Below are 18010 nucleotides of genomic sequence, written 5' to 3' on the forward strand. Positions count from 1 at the left end.
AGGGCCTCCTTGTTGAACGTGCTGGTGGAGCGAAGCCTGAGGTCAGCAACAGAAATGGCAGGGACCCAGGTGGGGGACAGCCAGCTGAGCCAGAGAAGTGTGGATGATGCACCAACATGGTGCCATGGTCATGAGTGGAGGACCGGGTGTCCAGCGCATACCAGCGCATCTCAACACCATGATACACCAGCGCAGATGTCAGGCAGATAAGTCCTTGTGCCTTCAATGGTGGTAGAAGAGGGAGAACTGGAGCCGGACGCTGGGCTGTCTTCCGCCCAACAAGCTTGCCTTGTGTGGTCATAAGCCTTCCGTCCCAGAGCCGCCTGCCTCAAACAGCAGGAAGACAATACCATCGGAAAACTGTTTTTCACACGTTCTGATCCCAAAGGGACCAGGGCATAATGTGCTCTCTTCGGAAAGACGATGCAGGTGACCTTCAGCAGGTGGATGGCTGATGCGTAAGGTGCAGTCTGTTCAGGCAAGGGGAGTATTATTCAGTGCTAAATAGAAATGATCTATCAAGCCGTGAGAAGCCACAAAGTTACCTTATGTGCATCCTGAGAAGGGAAGGAAGCCGGTCTGAAAAGGCTCCATCCTGCGTGATTCCGGCTCTAGGACATTCCAGAAAAGGAAAACCGCAGAGACAGAAGAAAGATCAGTGGTCGGCCGGGGATGGGGGACGAGGGATGGGCAGGTGCAGCACTGAGGATTTTTAGGGAGGTGCCAGTCATCTGCGCGACTCAGTAATGATGCAAACGTGTCATTGCCCATGTCTGCAAACCCACAGTATGTACAACCCCAAGAAGAAGCTCTAACATAAAGCATGCATGTGGGTGCAAATGATGTGTTCGTGCGAGTTCATCAATTGTAGGAAACGTACCATCTATGGGGCAGGTATGGATGCTGGGGAGGCTACGCATGTGTGTGGTCATGGGGGTACACGGGAAATTTCTGTATGTTCCCCTCAATGTTGCTACTGGATATATTTAAATGTATGCTGGGTATGTTTTTATTTTAGGCTGTACCTAAAACCGCTCTAAAAATAAAAAGTAAAATCTATTAATTAAAAAACAAACATGATGTTGAGGAAGGGTGAACACCCAAGGACACAGCTGTCTGGGGGGGATCCTCGGTGGTGTGAGGATAAATGGGAAGAAGAAAACATGCCCCATGTGGAAAACAGAGGGTGTTTTCCGGGCGTGTGGTTGGTATTTCCAAGGAGCACCGTTGTGCAAGTGGGTATGAGCTCCACCCCTACTGTGTGCTGGAAGGAAACCATGAGCACTTTGGGAAAGCAGTGTGGTTCCTGGGGAGCGTGGATGGGACCCAGCCCAGCTGAACCCACTCAGGTACTTGTGGGAGCCAGCTCGTGTGAGGGTTTGTCACACACGGATTGAGGGAAGCTCAGAGAGCTGGTTACACATTCCTCCTGGGTGTGTCTGTCTGCGAGGGTGTTTCTGGAAGAGCTGAGCATTGCATCCGGTGCAGAGTAAAGCCAAGGGCCTTCTGCGCTGTGGGTGGGCCTCATCTAATCAGTTGACGGTCTGAAAAGCATCAGAGAACGTGCAGGAAGGGGGAGAATGCGCCATATGAGCTATTGGTTATGTTTCTCTGCACATCCCTGACTCACACAGTCTGCATAACATCCTAGAAAAGAGCGGCTTTAAAACAACACACACTTATTTCTCAAGGTCCTGGAGGCTGGAAGTGGGAGATCCACGTGCCGGCTGGTTCAGTGTCTGGTGAAAACCCACCCCCTGGTTTGTCAGCTACCTTTTTGCTCTGACCTCACATGATGAAGAGACAGAGCTCCAGCATTTCTCCAGACTCTTTTCCTCCATGAGCATCACTCCCTGCTCTGCCCACCATGACCCCAATTGTGTATCTGCACCTCCTGTCCTCCCACGTGTCCAGGCTTAATGCATTCAAACTCCCTACTGGGGTGGCCAGGAAAAGACAAGGCCAGGGAGGGGCTCAGCCAGCCTGCCACCCACACCCTCGCCAGCCCCTCCAAGGGGGTGTCCTTCATGCTGGACACCAGCCAGGCAGGCTGTTTTGGCTCAGATGCCCGCACCCTGGTGTCTTTGCCCTGCCTGGACCTCCCCATGTGTGCCCCGCTGGAGAACCCTTCTCCAGGCTCACAGCCCAGCCTGTAAGGAACAGGCTCCTCTTCGGGGAGGTCCCAAGGCAGCCAACATCCACTCTGCCCATCCCCTGCAGGGCCCTGCCTTAGTGTCCCCTCCAGGTGGCTGACTTTGCAGTCTGGTGACCTGACCCTAATGTCTTATCTCCCTAGCCAAATGTGTGTGAAGGGCTGGGAGCCACGCCAGCCTAGGAGGCAGGGGACCAGGCACTGAGTGCAGGTTGGTGCTCTACCCAACTCTCCTGGCACAGAAGCTTGAAAGGTCCAGTCCTTGGATGTTCCCTGTGACCTGCGGAGGCTGGACTGTAGGAATCACATGGTTCCTTCCAGCGTGATTTAGAAAGTGAGCAAAATTGCAAATCCGTGACACATCAATTGATGACAGCTGTCCCATAAGGAAACATCATCAACCCATTAAATGTCATGGAGGTAGAATAAAAGTCACTCAATGCACCTTCAGTTTAACCACAAAAGTATAGGATGAATGGATGGATGGAAGGAAGGAAGGAAGGAAGGAAGGAAGGAAGGAAGGAAGGGAAGGAAAAGTGAATGGATGGATGGATGGATGGATGAGTGGATGGATGGATGGATGGATGGATAAATGAATGGATGGATGGATGGATGGATGGATGGATGGATGGATGGATGGATGGACGGATGGATAAATGGATGGATGGATGGATGGATGGATGGATAAATGGATGGATAGCTGGATGGATGGATTGACAAATAATAGATACATGATAGAAAACACACAGAAACATAGATAATTGATAGGCAGGTAGAATATACAATAAAATATACACACAAAGAGGACACAGACAGGAGATATATATATATGGCATCCATTCCACACAGGCATGGAATCACAAGGCTTACTACATATGTAACCTGTTAGCCAGGGACACAATCACAGTGCAATTTCAAGCTGCCCACAAAGCACAGTGCTGACGTCCCCAGTACTGTGCACGAGGCACCATCTTTTGTGCCTGCTGCGCAGTCAACAGGTCCTTTCCAGGAAAACCCAGCCATGAGCTTCCTAGGAAGAAAAGCCTCCTCAAGTACCATCTCCCAGAACCCTGAACCTCCGAGACAAGAAGCAAGGGTGCCGTTCACCCCACAATAAAAACTCTCGGGAAGCGCCCTGCTTCGGAGACAGGTTCTAACAGAGAACAGGATGGCCCGTTCCCGCCAAGAAGCCCCTCCCCCAGCACGTGTCATCTGCCACCTGCGAAATGCACACCTTGTCTCATGTCTCCACGAGAATGCAGCACGTCTGGGACAACCAAGAAGCCGAACTGCCCTGGAATCAGGAGGCTGGACAAGTATCTCGAGCTTGCCTATCGCCAGAGGTCTGAGTGCCGAGCAGATATTCTGAGAATCCTCCCAGAATAATGAAGGCCAACATCCCCTACAAGGGGCTGCACAGAGCCCCCCAACCTTGGAGAAACAGACTACAGGTTCCTGACATGCAGGGGCACCCAGGGAACCCAGGGACGATGCAGGTTTGGAATCACGGATCCCACGAGGGAGCCTGGGTCTGTGTTTCTGGCAAACAGGGCTGGTCTACACGGCGGCTACAGGCCATGTCCTGGGAAATGGGATGTGGGCACAAGATTATGTCAGACGGCTGAGATGCCAGTGTGCTAACGGGATGGGGCTGGGGTGCATGCCTCGGGACTTCCGAAGGGAGGATGGCAGGCTTCATGGGACTGTTGTGCTAAACCCTATAAGAGTCTCATGTTTGCAAATGGCTGGAACAACGTCAGAAGGACAGGAACATTGCGTGGAAGATGCCACATGGGGATTGTGGCCTGGAGCACGCTGCCTGGCGCCCCACGCTGTGTGCAGATCTACGGGACCACAGCCACACCCTGATGGGAGCGCATGCTCCACAAAGCCACAAATACCTCCTTTCTCAGGGACAACAGGAGCCGGATCTGCCCTGGGTTCTGACAGCCACTGTCACACAGACCAACGCTGAGCGGGATTGAGCCTCTACGGCACCCAAGAACCAACTCCGGGAAGGCCCCCCGGATTAACTCCAACAACAACAACAACAACAAAAACCAAGCTCAGACTTAGCGCTTTAGAGTAAGACGTGAGCATAAACCCCACACAGACGCACACCTGTGAGGAAGCTGAGCGGGGTGTGGACCCAGAGAGGAGAATGTGTGCCAGCCACGGGCTGTATGTGTAACAGCCGTGCTTGGGGATGGGCACAGCTGGTGCCCATCACCAGACACAGCCAAGGACGTGCTCCCCGGGGACCATCAGACATTGGCCATGTCAGTCACCGTGGCCGAAAGTGGCCCATCTCAACTCCGCGTGTCTGTGTGTGAAAAGGAAATATTTAGTTAGCCCCCACCCAGCAACAAGGCAACCAATACCCTGCAGGAAGAGAAGGCCGGGCCGGTGCGGATCAACATGCCGTGTCCGTTTGTCTGTCCGTGTGGTGCCTTGTTTTGTTAAGAGGAGGAAGGACAGGATGGGCAACAGTCAACTGTACAAATGAAAGGTCCATGCTCACCACTCACAAAGGCTCGGGCTCATAAAACCATTCGCTGAAGACAAGCCAGTGAAGGAAAATGCAAAAGGCCTGCTCCTGGGCAGCACGTCACCAAGTGGTGGCTTTATTCACATGAAGGAAAATGCAAAAGGCCCCCCGCCAGACAGCCCATCACCAAGTGGTAGCTTTATTCACATAGAATTTGGGTTGCACAAATACCTAGAATGGATCAGACTCTTTGTCATTTGCAAGGACCCCAGGACAAAGCACCATGGACTCATTCTTTGTGGCCCGGAAACGTCTTTCAAGAAAGCAACAAAAGCCCCTCCCCCCCCACCCCGTAACTGGAGGGATTCTGTCACAATGAACACGCATCAGACAAATAAATTAGGAGCTCATCTGCTTCTTGGGTTTATTGAACAAGAGTCAAATTTGAAAGCGTTAAATAAGAAAAAAAAAAAAAAAACACATCCCATGAGGAAGGCTCAAACCCAGTCGGATGCCTCAAGATACAAGTCTCGCCCCTCTTCAACACGGGGGGGGTCACCCTCCTGAGAAAATGAACACATCCGCCTCCTTAAATGTCCATGATGCTCTCGGAAGTGCAGAGCCACGCAGAACGTCACCAGTGTCTCGGGTTTCTGAGAACAGCCGGAGCGACCCCAAAATCAAGGCCAAAATGTCCCATGGTCTATTTTTTAAAAAATCAGCGGGCTCCCGCGGTGCGGCGTTGAAAAGACAAAACCCAAGCGTCCGTGGCCCCCTGGAGAAATTGAAATCACCCTTGGCACATTTGGGCCCCTGGTAATTTTGGAAAGCAGGGTTCCCGAGGGTGGGGGGGCCTGGTGGTCATCCTGGGGAAAGAGCCCCTTTTAAGCATGGGACACGCACACACACCCACACGCACGCATAGGATCCAAGCGCCTCAGGGTCACCAGGACCACGGGCACAGAGCAAATTGCAGCGAGGGGACAAAAGGCAGAAGACACAGCGCGTCCAATGCCTCTTTTCCTGCGTTGTCCCCACGGCCCGCTCCCTATTGCTGTTTTCATGCTTTGTACCAAACCTAAAGCTTGTGCGTCTCCCACACGTGGTGCGTGGGCTGGAGAGGGGTGTCCCCGGCCGTGCCAAAAGCAAGGTGCGTGCTCCCGCTGGGAAGTAAACATGGACTCCCGTGCACAACAGGTCCGGGAAGGCCTATGGAAGGCGCGTGGGCCGGGAAGGACGCGGGACTTTGGATGTTTTTCTGTGGTTTATGACAAACTATCCCGCGGAGAACAGGACGGCCTTGGGGGTGGAATTAATTTACGTAGGAAACGAACGGGGCTCCCTCCCTCCGACCATCCATCCCTGCTGGATGCGCGCTGCTCCAGGAGTTCGTTATCTGCAACCAGCAGCCAGCAGGTGCGCGTGGGGACTTCTAGAACTTTCTCCGTCGATTTTTGCCACTTCGCTAGGACGCGAGTGGGCTCCCAGAGGAAAGGCGCGCACAGCAGCCCCATGTTTCCCTCCTGTGCCTTTGCTCTCTTCAGCCCGGCCACCCACGCGCACACACTCGCGCAGTGGGTATTTACAGGGGAACATCTCGCGGGGGCCAGCGCCACGGGGACCCCACCCCCACCCCGCCGGCACCTACACGAAGCCGCTGTCCCTGATCCCAAAGAAGCCGGCGTGCACAGCGTCCCCTAGGGGGAACACCTGCTCGTGGTCCAGGCCCCATTCGCCCTCGTCCTCGTCCTCGGGCTCGGCCTCGGCACCGCTGCGCGCGTTCTCGTACAGGAAGATCTGCTCGTCCACGTGCGCCGGAGCCAGCCGGTTCCTCTTGGCGCTGACCACGTTGGCGGAGGAGCCAAAGAGCCGCTCGGGGAAGACGCGCGTGGCCGCCACGCACCAATATTTCTGCAGCACCTTGGGCAGCACGGGGAAGAGCGCCAGGCGGTCGGACCACCACTTGAGGGGGTCCTCGTTGAGGCCCAGCACCTTCTGCGACTTGAAGTTGCTAAGCTCCTCCACCACCTGCGCGTGCCACTCCTCCTGGTCCTCCACGCCCCCCGTCTGGCAGAAGATTTCGGCCAGCATGCTGTTGATGACGCTGGTAGGCGGCGGCGTGGACGCCAGCACCAGCTTTTTCACCGGGGGCTCCTCGGGCAGCGCGTACATCTTGTCCTCCGCCGTCCGGTAGCCACCGCCACCGTCCTTGACCTTGTCCAGCAGGCCCTTGGCCTCCTCCACCACCCTGTTCTCCACCTGCTGCCTCTCGAAGGCAGACAGGAAGGGCAGGCGCTTGTAGCGCGGGTCCAGGAAGGTGGCCACGTTCAGGAACATGTCGATCTCGGGCGCCTCCTGGTAGGTCTTGGACAGCTCCTTGGCGATGACCTCCTTGGCCATGCTGAGCTCCTTGCAGTCGGTCTCCTTGATGTTGAGCGTGGTGTTGAGCAGCATGTGCAGCAGGGGCTTCACCATGCTGATGGTGGGGTACTTGGAGGCGGAGAGCATCTCGGCCACCTGCTTGAAGGGCTGCAGCAGCTCCACGAGTCCCTCGATGGTGGCCCACTCGGCAGCCTCCAGCATCAGGTGGTGGTTGTTGCTGTCTTCTACCAGCACGCCCGCGATGACAAACTGCTGCTCCTTGAGGCGCTGGAGCATGGCCAGCGTGCTGCCCCACCAGGACACACGGTTGCTCACCAGCATGCAGTGAGCCATGTTCTGCTGCTTCTGCTTCTCGTACAGCATGTACATGGCCACCGTCGACTGCTGGAAGTACTCCACCAGCTTGCGGCAGCGGGCCAACAGTCCGGCCAGCTTGGGCAGCTGCAGGGCCTGCTGGATGCCCGCATTGAACGTGTGCCCCAGGCAGGGCATCTGCACCGAGATGTCCAGCAGGGAGCACGCCTTCACGATGTCCTTGCCGCAGTCCGTGGTGGCCCCAAACACCTTAGCGCTGATGCCCCATTCGATGAAGGCCTCATACAGGACCCTGGTGATGGACTCGGCCGTGTTGTCCTCGGGGACCTCGAAAGTCTTCAGGCAGCGGGAGCCCACAGACAGGCAGCCAGGGGCCCCGCCGCCCAGGAAATGGGCGGCCAGCGTGACGTAGGCACGGTTCTGGTTCTCGCTCCTCCACATGTCCGTGGAGATGCCGCACCAGGACGCGTCGCTGAGCTCCTTGAGGACGGCCTCACGGACAGCGCCATACTTTTCAGGGATGGCCTTGCTGCAGAGGAATTTCCTGCTGGGCAGCTCATACCGGGGGTCGGCCGTCTTCAGCAGCACCTTGAACGTGGGCTCGTCCACGATGGACGCGGGGTACAGGCCCTCGCAGATGAGGCCGATGACAGCGGCCGTGAGCTCCTGCTGCCGCTTGCTCTCGTGGCCGTGGCCGGCCTTGGCGGCCAGCGTGTCCGGTGGGGTCAGCTGCGACGCCTCAGGCTTCAGCTTGGAGAAGGCGGTGGCGAAGGCCTCGCGCATCTGCTCCGTGTTGCTCTTGACGAACTCACAGAACTCGTCGGGGTGATTCTTCTCCAGGTGGTAGGAGAGGTTGGAGGTGTTGCCGGAGTAGGCGATCTGGGCCATGCAGATGCGACAGTAGATCTTCTTCCACTGCAGGATGCATCCCTCGGCGTTGGTGTCGAAGCCAAAGTACTTCCACACTTTGCTCTTGGCGCGCGGGTGGGCCACTAACTTGAGGTCTGTCTGGGACGGGTCCAGGCCTTTTGCCTCCATGGCTTCTGCGCCGTGGCCCGCCTGCGGGGCCTCCACTCATTCCTGCGCACCTGCTGAGAAGCAGCAAGACAAACACAGCGTGAGAAGGGGCCCAGGCAGCACAGGAGGGGGGTGCCCTGTGAAGAGCGAGCGCACGCCACACGCCGAAGCAGCTCTGTCTCCAAGCCACGGTGCAGAGGGACCCCACGGGGCCACCTTTCCGAGTGCATGTGGCTTTTGCAAAGCGGAGGGTGCGCTCTGACAGGTGAGCGCCTCTTCCCTGCAGGTCACTTCTATGCGCAGTGTGCGCAGCGACTCCACGCGTCTGAAAACACGCGCATCTGCGCTCCTACGGGCGCAAGGACTCCACGCGTCTGAAAAACGTGCGTATCTGCGCTCCTACGGGCGCAAGGACTCCACGCGTCTGAAAAACGTGCGTATCTGTGCTCCTACGCGCATGACTCCGCGCCTCTGAAAACGTGCACATGCACGCTCCTACGTGCGCAGTGGCTGAAAACATGCGCATCTTTGAGTTTCTCGGTCCTTAGAGCACCTGGCCCATCTTGGCTGTTTACTGTTTCCTGTGCTAGGCGGTCCACCAACCCAGCACCAGCCAGGCAGGGTCACTTTCGGGGCAAAAGAGCTGCTGGCTGCGTGCGGAAGCCCACATGCACCAGCACGGGCGCCAGCCCAGGAGGACCCACCGTCACCACCAGCAACATCTCAAGCCTCCTTGTCAGCAAGAATGGGAGGCACCACAGCACCCGAGGTTTGTCACGGGCATCCAAGAAGCAAAATCGAGATTTTAATTTGGACAAAGCAGTCTTTAAGTTGGCTAAGAAGCATGGCTACTTTTTTTGTTTGTTTTCCCCCAAATTTTATGTTTTAAAATGACGCCTTTTGGAACGTGGCATGCAGTCCTTTTATCTTTGGCACATCCATCATCGGTAACCTTAGTGGGGCGGTAATGGACATCTTGATTCCTGGAGCTTCTCAAAATGCCCACCGTGGGCAATCATACCAGTACGCACAGACACACATTTGCTGTGCACGGGTTTCAGCATCACCAGGCTCTCGGAGGGGAGGCTTTGTCGACCCAGAAGCCAGCCCCGAGGGTTCCCGTTGTCCCTGATGGCCCCACGTTGGGTCCCTCGGAGCCACCAACCTGGGCAGGGACTCCCCAGAACGGCAGCTGGGTTCTGTTCAAAGGTGTCTGTTAACTCTGCAACTTTTCAACCCACCGTACAGTGCTCAGGGGGTTAAATAACAAACTGCACCAACCAGGCATTTTCTGAGTATCGGGAATATGTTCAGAGCAAAATCTCCATGTCTACAGGGGATCGTAGAGTACCCCCCACCAGAATTCAGGTACTCCCAGAACCTGTGAACGGAACCTTATTTGAAATAGGACCCAGGTGTATTAAGTGAAGGATCATAAGGTCATGGGAAGGATGTGGCCACGAGCCAGGAGCCCCCAGAAGCTGAAAAAAACGGGAAGGACCCTCTCCTGGTGCCTCTGGAGGGATCGTGACCATACCCCACCTGGATCTCAGTGGTCCTGCCCCGCCTGAATCTCAGACTCTGGTGTCCAGAGCTGGGAAAGGATGAATTTTTTACCTTTTAAGCCAGTAGGTACTAGGGTAAAGCTGACCCAGGGCATTCTTTAGACAAGGGCCAAACCTTAAAAGATACTGAGTGTAAACATCATGCCCAAAATGCCCCCCATGTCCTCACAGACAGCCACACCCCGCCACGCTGGCCTGCATGAGGCTTTTCAGGAAGATGTCACAATAGGCCTGATTAATGGGGCATTACGGTACCTGGGCTGGATGGAGGACGCTGTTCTGTGGGCAACTCTACGTAGGGAGCAGAGACGAGGCCCAGAATCTCCAAGACAGGTGGAGGGAACCAACACAGCCACAGCTTGCAGAAAGAGGAGACCCCAAGCTGCACGTTCTGCAGCCCAGTCAGGATCGGGCACCTGGACACGGAATGGCCGTCGAGGGACCGGGGAAGGAACCCACAGCGCCGCACCCTGGCTCTGGAGTATGAGCGGGTCCATCCTACCCCAGCAGCACAATTCGGCTGTATCAGGTCTTCCTACGGCATTATTATCATGGTTGTAATAGTTATCACTAATTTAGCTGAACGAGGTCACAAGACCCTGAGCTATGTGTCGCACGTACGGAACAAGGAATCCCCAACTAAACGGATTCTTACAGAGACATCGGCCTTGCTCTCCTTGGATGCACACTTACATCAGGATCTCTGGGGGCCCCCAGGAAAGCAGGCGACGAGAAGGGGTGTTCCCAGTGAGCCCCTGGAAGGCCCCTGGGCAGGGCCACCTGCCACCACCATCTATGCCGCTCAGCCCACAATGGTGTCGGTCACGGTCACCGGTAAAGGTTTCCTCAAGGTAGGCTTCCTCCGCTCATCCTTGGCAGGTGGTTCGAGCACCTCTGGGGGACCGTCCCCAAGCCCCTCCTGGGGGTCCTGAGACGTCCTGCCTTTTGCACTAAAAAAGCCGGTTTCGTCCCACACTGCCACCCCAACAGCGCGTCCTGGGGGGGGCCGACGCGGCAGGACGGAGAGCCCGCCGCCTTCCCCGCGGCCTGGAGCTCAAGAGGCCAGAAACGCGGACCAGGAGGCCACGGCGCCCACTAGCCTACTCTGTGTCTTGGAGAATGGAGTCATTCAGCGTCTGAAAAACCCATATCACTGGTAGTTACAGGCAACTGGCTTGTCTTTGTTATTTGAAACACGATCTTAAATACATTTTTAAATTTCTGCTTTAATTCCTAGCAGGCAAAACCTGCCTAAACAAACGCTCTTTTGGGGTCCTCCTATTTTTGGAGAGGAAAGGGACCCTAAATCATGAAGTTCGGATACCCGGGTTTCACCTCCCTGGTCCGTGTCCACATGTGCACAAAAGCAACAGGAATTCACTTTCTGTGGATAGGTGTTTTAACCCCTTGTAGTCTGGAAACTAGGAGCCCTCCCAAAATAGCTCGGAAAGTGGGCTGGCTGACATGGTTTGGAGTGGGTATGGCCTCCAAAGTTTCCCCACGTACAAGTGAATCCACTTTCCGTACCAAGACGCCTGCCCACTTCTAATGGGATTTTTAAGATTTTATTTATTTATTTGGGATCGAGAGAGAGAGCGCAAGCACAAGCAGGGGCTGAGCAGGGAGCCCGATGCGGGGCTCGATCCCAGGACCCTGGGATCATGACCTGAGCCGAAGGCAGACGCTTAACGACTGAGCCACCCGGGTGCCCCCCGCAATGGAATTTTTAAGGGAAACTCTGTACAATATCAGAACTAGAAAAAAAACACATCAAGTAGACCTTGTCTCCTTTTCAAAACGCACCGAAGCGTGGAGACATTTAATTTCCAACAGATAACCCCTTTGTTGGTCCTGCACATGTGACCACGTGTCTACAGAACACAGCAATTTGGAGGAGCTTTTAGGCCAGTTTTGGGGTGGACATTCGGATACGAAATGCAGTTAATTAAATCATGTATTTTAAGATGTGATGAACAGACACACCTCACCGTGTGGGCCACCTGGACAGTCTTCAGAAGACAGAGAATCTGCAAACCAGACCATCAATCCTGAGTCTGTAAATGGTCTTGCTTTTGGATAAATGTTAAGAAATTAGGACATCTTAACATTCAGGAGAACTACACTCTTATCTCTTCCTTTCTTCCTACAACCTAAGTGACCGCAGACATCATACCTGCCACATGCATTCCCCTTTCCTAAAAGGTCCAAGCCCATCCTCCTGGTCACAGTGCTCAGGAAAAAAAAAAAGTCAAGTTACTTCCAACCGGAAATGGGAACTGGGTCTTTGTTACTGTTTAGCTCCAAGCCCGGGGCAAAGTTCAGTGGCTCTCGTCCAAACACCCAGTGCAGTGAGGAGCCAATCAGAAAAGCTGTAAAAGGCAAAGCAATGGGTTTGCCTCTGGGGATGTGGGCCACCAGCAGACCCAGGGCCGGGACAGGCTCCCAGCTGTATCTAAAATCATTTCTAAGACGACAGACAGACTGGGGCTCGTGGAGGACCAGCAAGCAGAAGTTCATCCTTCTATATGAGGATCCTCTTCTGGACCACACAGAAGGATTCGTGTGGCGGGCACGTGACTTCATGAGTACTTTGTATTTCCACAATTTTGTTTGTTTGTTTTAAATCAACAGGTAGAAAGAACAGGGCCTCCGTGTCGACACACCGCAAACAAGTTTTGCAAACACGCGTTTTGGTGTGCCCGCGCTGGGACACCACCTCCAACGCTAAGTTCCTTTCCCAGATTGACCGGGGAGCTCCCGGCACGGGGCTCCTAGGCAGGTGACAAGACCCAGCTCAGAGCGAGATCGCGGGGTTACGTTTAAGTGACACTGGTTTTGGCTGGCTTCTCATCGTCCCTCGGTTTACAAGCTGATTGAAAAGGCCACGTGTTGACTTCCCTGTCCCCAAGCCCCCCCAAGCCTGCTGGTTCCTACTCACCCTGCATTCACTTCTACTGCGTATAAATATGTTTAAAAAAAAAAAAACAACAAATTCCAGTGTTATCAGACAAGTTAAAGGCTTGCTCAAGTAAAACAAAGATTCACTTCCCTGGGTGGAGGTTTCGGGGGGGTGGGGGGCCCTCACTGAAAAATGTGTTCTTCCTACTCAGAGCTGAGGTTCTCCAAGTGTGGCACCTCGCACCGTTAGTGGACAGACAGAGGAATTCAAAAGCACAGCTGATGCTGGAAACACGTGAGGGTTGCCACACACTGAAAAACCCGCTTGTAACTTTTGACGGCCCCCAAAACAGAACTACGAAAAGCCCACAGTTGTCCAGAAGACTTACCGGGCATTTGCCCGTTATTTTGTGTATTATAAGCACTGGATGCTGTATTCCTACAATGAAGGAAGCTGGACAGGAGCAAGTGTGATTAAGAAAATCCTAAGGGAGGAAAAAAAAGGGCACTTATGGGGGATCGTGCAGTGCGTTTGCCAAAGCAAACAAAAAAGAAAGAAAAGAGACGTAAGCGAAGGTGGGCATTTCAAACCAGTGTTGTTCAAAGGTCAAGTGTGTTTTGGCATGGAGGGGGGGCACGCGTGTGGCTCATCTCAGCACACTCTCTAATTGCAAAAGCAGAGCTGAGAGTAGGGGTCTCCTCTTAGGCCGTGCAGGAACGAGCTTAGCTACAAGGTAGCACCCACCCCGGGTCCCACTGAATACTTTGTTTTGGAAAATACTGATTTGGCACCTAAAAATAAACTGCCGCTTCTGCGCCCACAGACCGGGGCTCTTGTAATTCCCTGCGCAGCCGTGCACACACCGAGGCCTCCCGGATTCTGGCTCCGCAGCCCCGGAGCACGTCTATGGAGAGCCGGGGCGCGCACCCGCACGGGCACGCTGGGGGTCCCGCCGCGCTTACCAGAGCTTGAGCGGGTCCTGAGCCGAAGGCCCGGGGAGTGCGCGGCGCTGTTCCGGGCAGGGGGACGGAGTGGGCCCCCGGCGGCCAGCGCTCCACCGCCAGCACCGGCCCGGCTCCCCAGGGCCCCGGCCGCGCGCTGGGCCCCGCGGCGCCGCGGCCAGGCCTTCCGGGAAGGCCAGTGCCGCCTAACCCCGGGCCGAGGGGAAGGAGGGGCCTCCGGGGCGCCGCGCTCCGGCCCGCGCGCGGCCTCCGCACGACCCCCGCGGGCGCACACAGCCGCCCGAGGCCGGGGGGGGCGCGGGGGGGGTCGGGGCGCGCGCGGGCCCGGCCGTGACCCGCCAGGCGGGGGTCGCGGGCTTCCGGGAGACCCCGGCCCCGGGGCAGGCACGAGCGAGCAGCCGGGGCGCGCGCGCACGAGAGGCACCGGGGCGCGCTTGGCCTCCACAACCGCCGCCGCGCGCCTCCCCGCCGCCAGCCCGCCCGCGCCCCCCGCCGCGGGTCCCGCCGAGCGAGGAGCGCGCCTCCGGCCCGCCGTCGCCAACGCCCCCGCCGCCCCCGCCGCCCCGGCCCGCCCGCAGCCCCCCGCCCGCGCGCCCGCGCCCCGCTGACCTGGCTCCGCGAAGCCCCCGCGGCAGCGCCGCAGCAGCTGGGCCAGGACCACCGCCGCGCCCGCCGCGTAGACCCGCAGGGCCGCCCGAGCCGCAGACAAAGGCGACATGGCTGCCCGGACGCCGCTTCCGCGCCGCCCGCCGCCGCCCGCCCCCGGGACCCGGCGCGACACCGGCCGGCGGAAACGCGCCCGCGCGGCCCGCCCTCCGCGCCCGCCCGCCTGCCCGCCCGCCCCGGGCCCGCAGCCAGGACCCCGCCCAGGGACCCCTCCCCGACCCCGCCCCGACCCCGGACCCTCCCCGGGGCCCCGCCCCGGCCCCGCCCCAACCCCCGGAACCCCGCCCCGACCCCGGGACCCTGCCCGGGGACCCTCCGCGACCCCGCCCCGGGACCCCCCGACCCCGCCCAGACCCCCGGAAGCCCTCCCGGAACCCGGACCTTTCCCTGGGACCCCTCCCCGACCCCGCCCAGACCCCCGGAACCCCGCCCCGACCCCGGTCCCTGCCTGGGGATCCGTCCCCCACCCCGCCCAGACCCCCGGAACCCCTTCCGGACCCCAGGCCCCGCTCGGGAACCCCTCCCCAATCTCGCCCAGACCCCAGAACCCCTCCTGGAACCCAGGACCCCTCCCCGACCCTGCCCAGACCTTGGACCCCGCCTGGGGAACCCCCGACCCCACCCAGACCCCCAGAACCCCTCCCGGACCCCGGATCCCGCCCGAGGGCCCTTCCCCGACCCCGCCCAGACCCCGGACCCTGCCCATGGACCCCCGTCTGCCCCGCCAAGACCCCAGAACCCCTCCCGGACCCCACCCAGGGACCCCACTCCCACCCTGACCCGACCCCAAACTCCCACCCCAGGACCCCCCCTTCCTCCTGCCCAGACCCCCAGACCTCTGCACATTGACCCCTCCCCTGGACCCTGGGACCCCTCCCGGCCCCTCCTGACCGCGGTCTGCACTAGGAACCAAGAAGGGACTTTAGAGTAGGGACCCCCACCCGGATCCCCCACCCCTGCACAGGACCCACCCAAGACCCCAGCCCTGGACCCCGCACAGACCCTGGACCCCACCGCACCCCACCCCTGACCCTGCGCAGACCCCCCATCATTGGGCTTCCACTGAGACCCACCCACCCCCCCAGATCCCTACCCAGAACCCTCCCAAGGGACACCTAAACCTGGCCCCACAAGGACCTCAATACCTGCCAGGGCCCAAGACCCCCACTCATATTCCCCTCCATTGTAACAGCCAGTGGATTCCAGAGTCACACCCCTGCACCCACTCGCATCCCCAGCAGAGACCACGCACCCCTGCCAAGGTGGGACACGCAGGATCCCACACTTCTCCAGAACCCTGACCCCTCCACTGGGACCCAGGATCTCCGCCCACTCACTCCCCTAGGACCTGAACCCAGCAGGCCTGATTGCAGGGGGCACTCTAGCCCAGCACTAGCCTGACCTGGTGGCTGTACCCCTTTCCTCAGGTCAGGGGGACTGGCTTCCCATGGGGATCTGAGACACTAAGGACCCACCCCTGCTTGGTGCGTCCCCCAGCTGGGTTAGGAAGGCTCCTTCTGGCCTTTGCAACCCTCTACAGAGAAACTGAGGCCAAACAGCCTTCCCAGGACCCCATGTCAGATGGGAGAATCATCGGTCAGCCCTGCTGGGCCAGGGGCACCCAGCAAAGAGCATCAGGGACAGTCATACTGTCCTTGCCACCCATGTCCCACTCCCCAAAGGGTTTCCCGCATGAGCCCCTGCTGTGTGGGATGGGCAGCTCTGGCCCACTGTGTTCCTGGTGCAGGAGGGGTCCACGGGTGGGGGCCCAGGGTCTGGCAGAGGTCAGGGTGGGGTCTGTGGACGGGGCGGGTGGGGGTTGAGATCCAGATGGGGTCCCTGGGCAGGGGGCCCAGCGTCTGGGTGGAGTCTGAAGGGATCCGGGCGGGAATCCCCTGATCCAGGGTCTGGGCTGGGATTCCAGCAGGAAGCAGGGAGGGTGGGACTTCTGAGAGTCTGAGAACAGAGACAGATGACAGCATGTTATCCATGGCCAGCCAATGCCTGGGGGTGACACTGAAGACCCCTCCTCCCCTCTCACCCTATCTCCCCCAACTGTCTATATTCCCAGGAGGTTTCTGGAGCCATGAACTGGAGAGGGCCTGCTGATAGCTGCAGACTTTCTTAGGTGCTTCCAGCAATGGTTTGAGGGGACCCCCTCCCCGAGTCACTCTCCTCCCGTGGAACCTGTTGCATATGGTTTTTATCACACTGGTGATAAGTCACCCCAAATGCAGCAGCTCAAACTATACAAATTGTAGGATCTCAGTGCTCTGTGGGTGAGAAGTCCCCATTGTGGGCTCCACTGGAGTTCTGCTCAAGGTGTCATAGGGTCCAAGTCGGGATGTCCACCCACTCATGGGGCCCCCGGGGCTGTGGCCTGGAGGAGCCTGTGCGGGAGCTCAAGGAGGTTGTGAGCAGAAGCTAGGTCCTGGTGGTTGTGGGGCTGACGTCCCCATTTTGGGGAGGCTGGCTGTCGGCAGGGGGCAAGCCTTCAGTCCTAGGGGCCTCCTTGTTGCTCCTAGCAGGTGTCCCACTGCATCCCATTCTTGGAATTCCTACAATTTCCCCTCCTGTCGCGTCTCTGGGACCCCCGCCACACCCAGTTCTCTGCTTTTGAGGGCTCACAGGATTAGAATGGTCTCCTCAGGTCAATCCAGGATTACCTGCCTATTTTAAGGTGCATACCGAAATTCCACCTGTAAAGTCCCTTGTGCTGTGCGGCGGTGCATGCTCATGGCTGCTGGGGAGATTCGCGCCCGGATGTCTTTGGGTGGCCCACCCCTCGTTGGCCGACGCCACCACGGTTTAGGACTTCCTGTCCCTTCGAGGATGTGAGGACCGCAGCAGATGGGGGTAAATTTCACCTGCACCCCAAGAGGAAGATGAACCCCAGGGCTGACATCCTTTCTAGAGAAAAAGGTGAGGCAGGACCCGGGAGGCCCAGCAGGGTGTTGAGAGCCGCTAGGTGTCTGCCTCTGGGCCACGAAATCCATGCAGCAACCCCTGCACACCACAAGGAGCTCATGATAATCCTAAAAGCCCGTGCCAAAGTTTTCGGTGGTCCTTCTTTCAAAATCAGGGGTGGGGGAAAATACAATAAAGATGACTATGAATAATGCACGCCGTCTAGAAAGGGTGTGCAACCTACAGCATGGGGTATCTATTGGTTTGTCATGGGAGAGACGAAGGGGCCCATACAGAGCGTTACTGGGGAGACCAGAAGCATCCTATAGTTCCTATAGGCCCCTGACCACACAGGGCCACACGGGCTTGCCTATGAGGACACAGTGAACCAGCAGGCTTTTTAGTACCCGGAGCGTGCATAGCCCTGGTACCCGTGGCAGGACGTGATAGGCTTGTTGGAATAATCCCACAAGCCGGCAGGGACCTCAAGCCTACCAGTCAGGGGGAAGCAGGCTCCCAGCCTGGTCCCCGGGATAAGAAGGGTCATCTGGTGTGGGGACCTTATCGTTGGGAGCAGCGCGGGGTGGAGAATTCAGAGTTAGGCTGGTCGAGGACTTCTGGGTTTTCTCCAGACCCCAAGGAAGCATATGATGTTTA

General features: G+C 57.7%; 2 protein-coding genes across 4 annotated transcripts in view; both read right to left on the reverse strand.

The window, feature by feature from the left end:
• Window positions 1–14524, reverse strand: part of DHRSX (dehydrogenase/reductase X-linked) — a 155488-nt gene extending 140964 nt beyond the window's left edge. For 2 of the 3 annotated variants that reach the window (XR_010406008.1, XM_045873976.2), the window contains exon 1: window positions 14390–14524. Coding sequence is in view for 1 of the 3 variants with exons in the window: in XM_045873976.2 (XP_045729932.1) it covers window positions 14390–14498 (109 nt within the window). In the remaining 2 variants the exon portion in view is untranslated. Of the gene's footprint in view, window positions 1–13780; window positions 13916–14389 lie in introns of those variants that run through there. The other variant, XM_064573675.1, reaches the window with a different exon arrangement.
• Window positions 5040–14531, reverse strand: ZBED1 (zinc finger BED-type containing 1). Its single transcript, XM_064573674.1, has 2 exons — window positions 14390–14531; window positions 5040–8428 (listed from the first exon to the last, which is right to left on the reverse strand). Exon 2 carries the CDS (start codon window positions 8373–8375, stop codon window positions 6285–6287), a length of 2091 nt encoding a protein of 696 aa, XP_064429744.1. The 5' UTR covers window positions 8376–8428; window positions 14390–14531; the 3' UTR covers window positions 5040–6284.
• Window positions 14532–18010: the final 3479 nt, after the last annotated feature.

The sequence above is a fragment of the Mirounga angustirostris genome, unplaced genomic scaffold, assembly GCF_029215605.1.
Source record: "Mirounga angustirostris isolate CCGP_5_RB_7025 unplaced genomic scaffold, mMirAng1.0.hap1 SCAF_11, whole genome shotgun sequence".
Lineage (NCBI taxonomy): Eukaryota > Metazoa > Chordata > Mammalia > Carnivora > Phocidae > Mirounga > Mirounga angustirostris.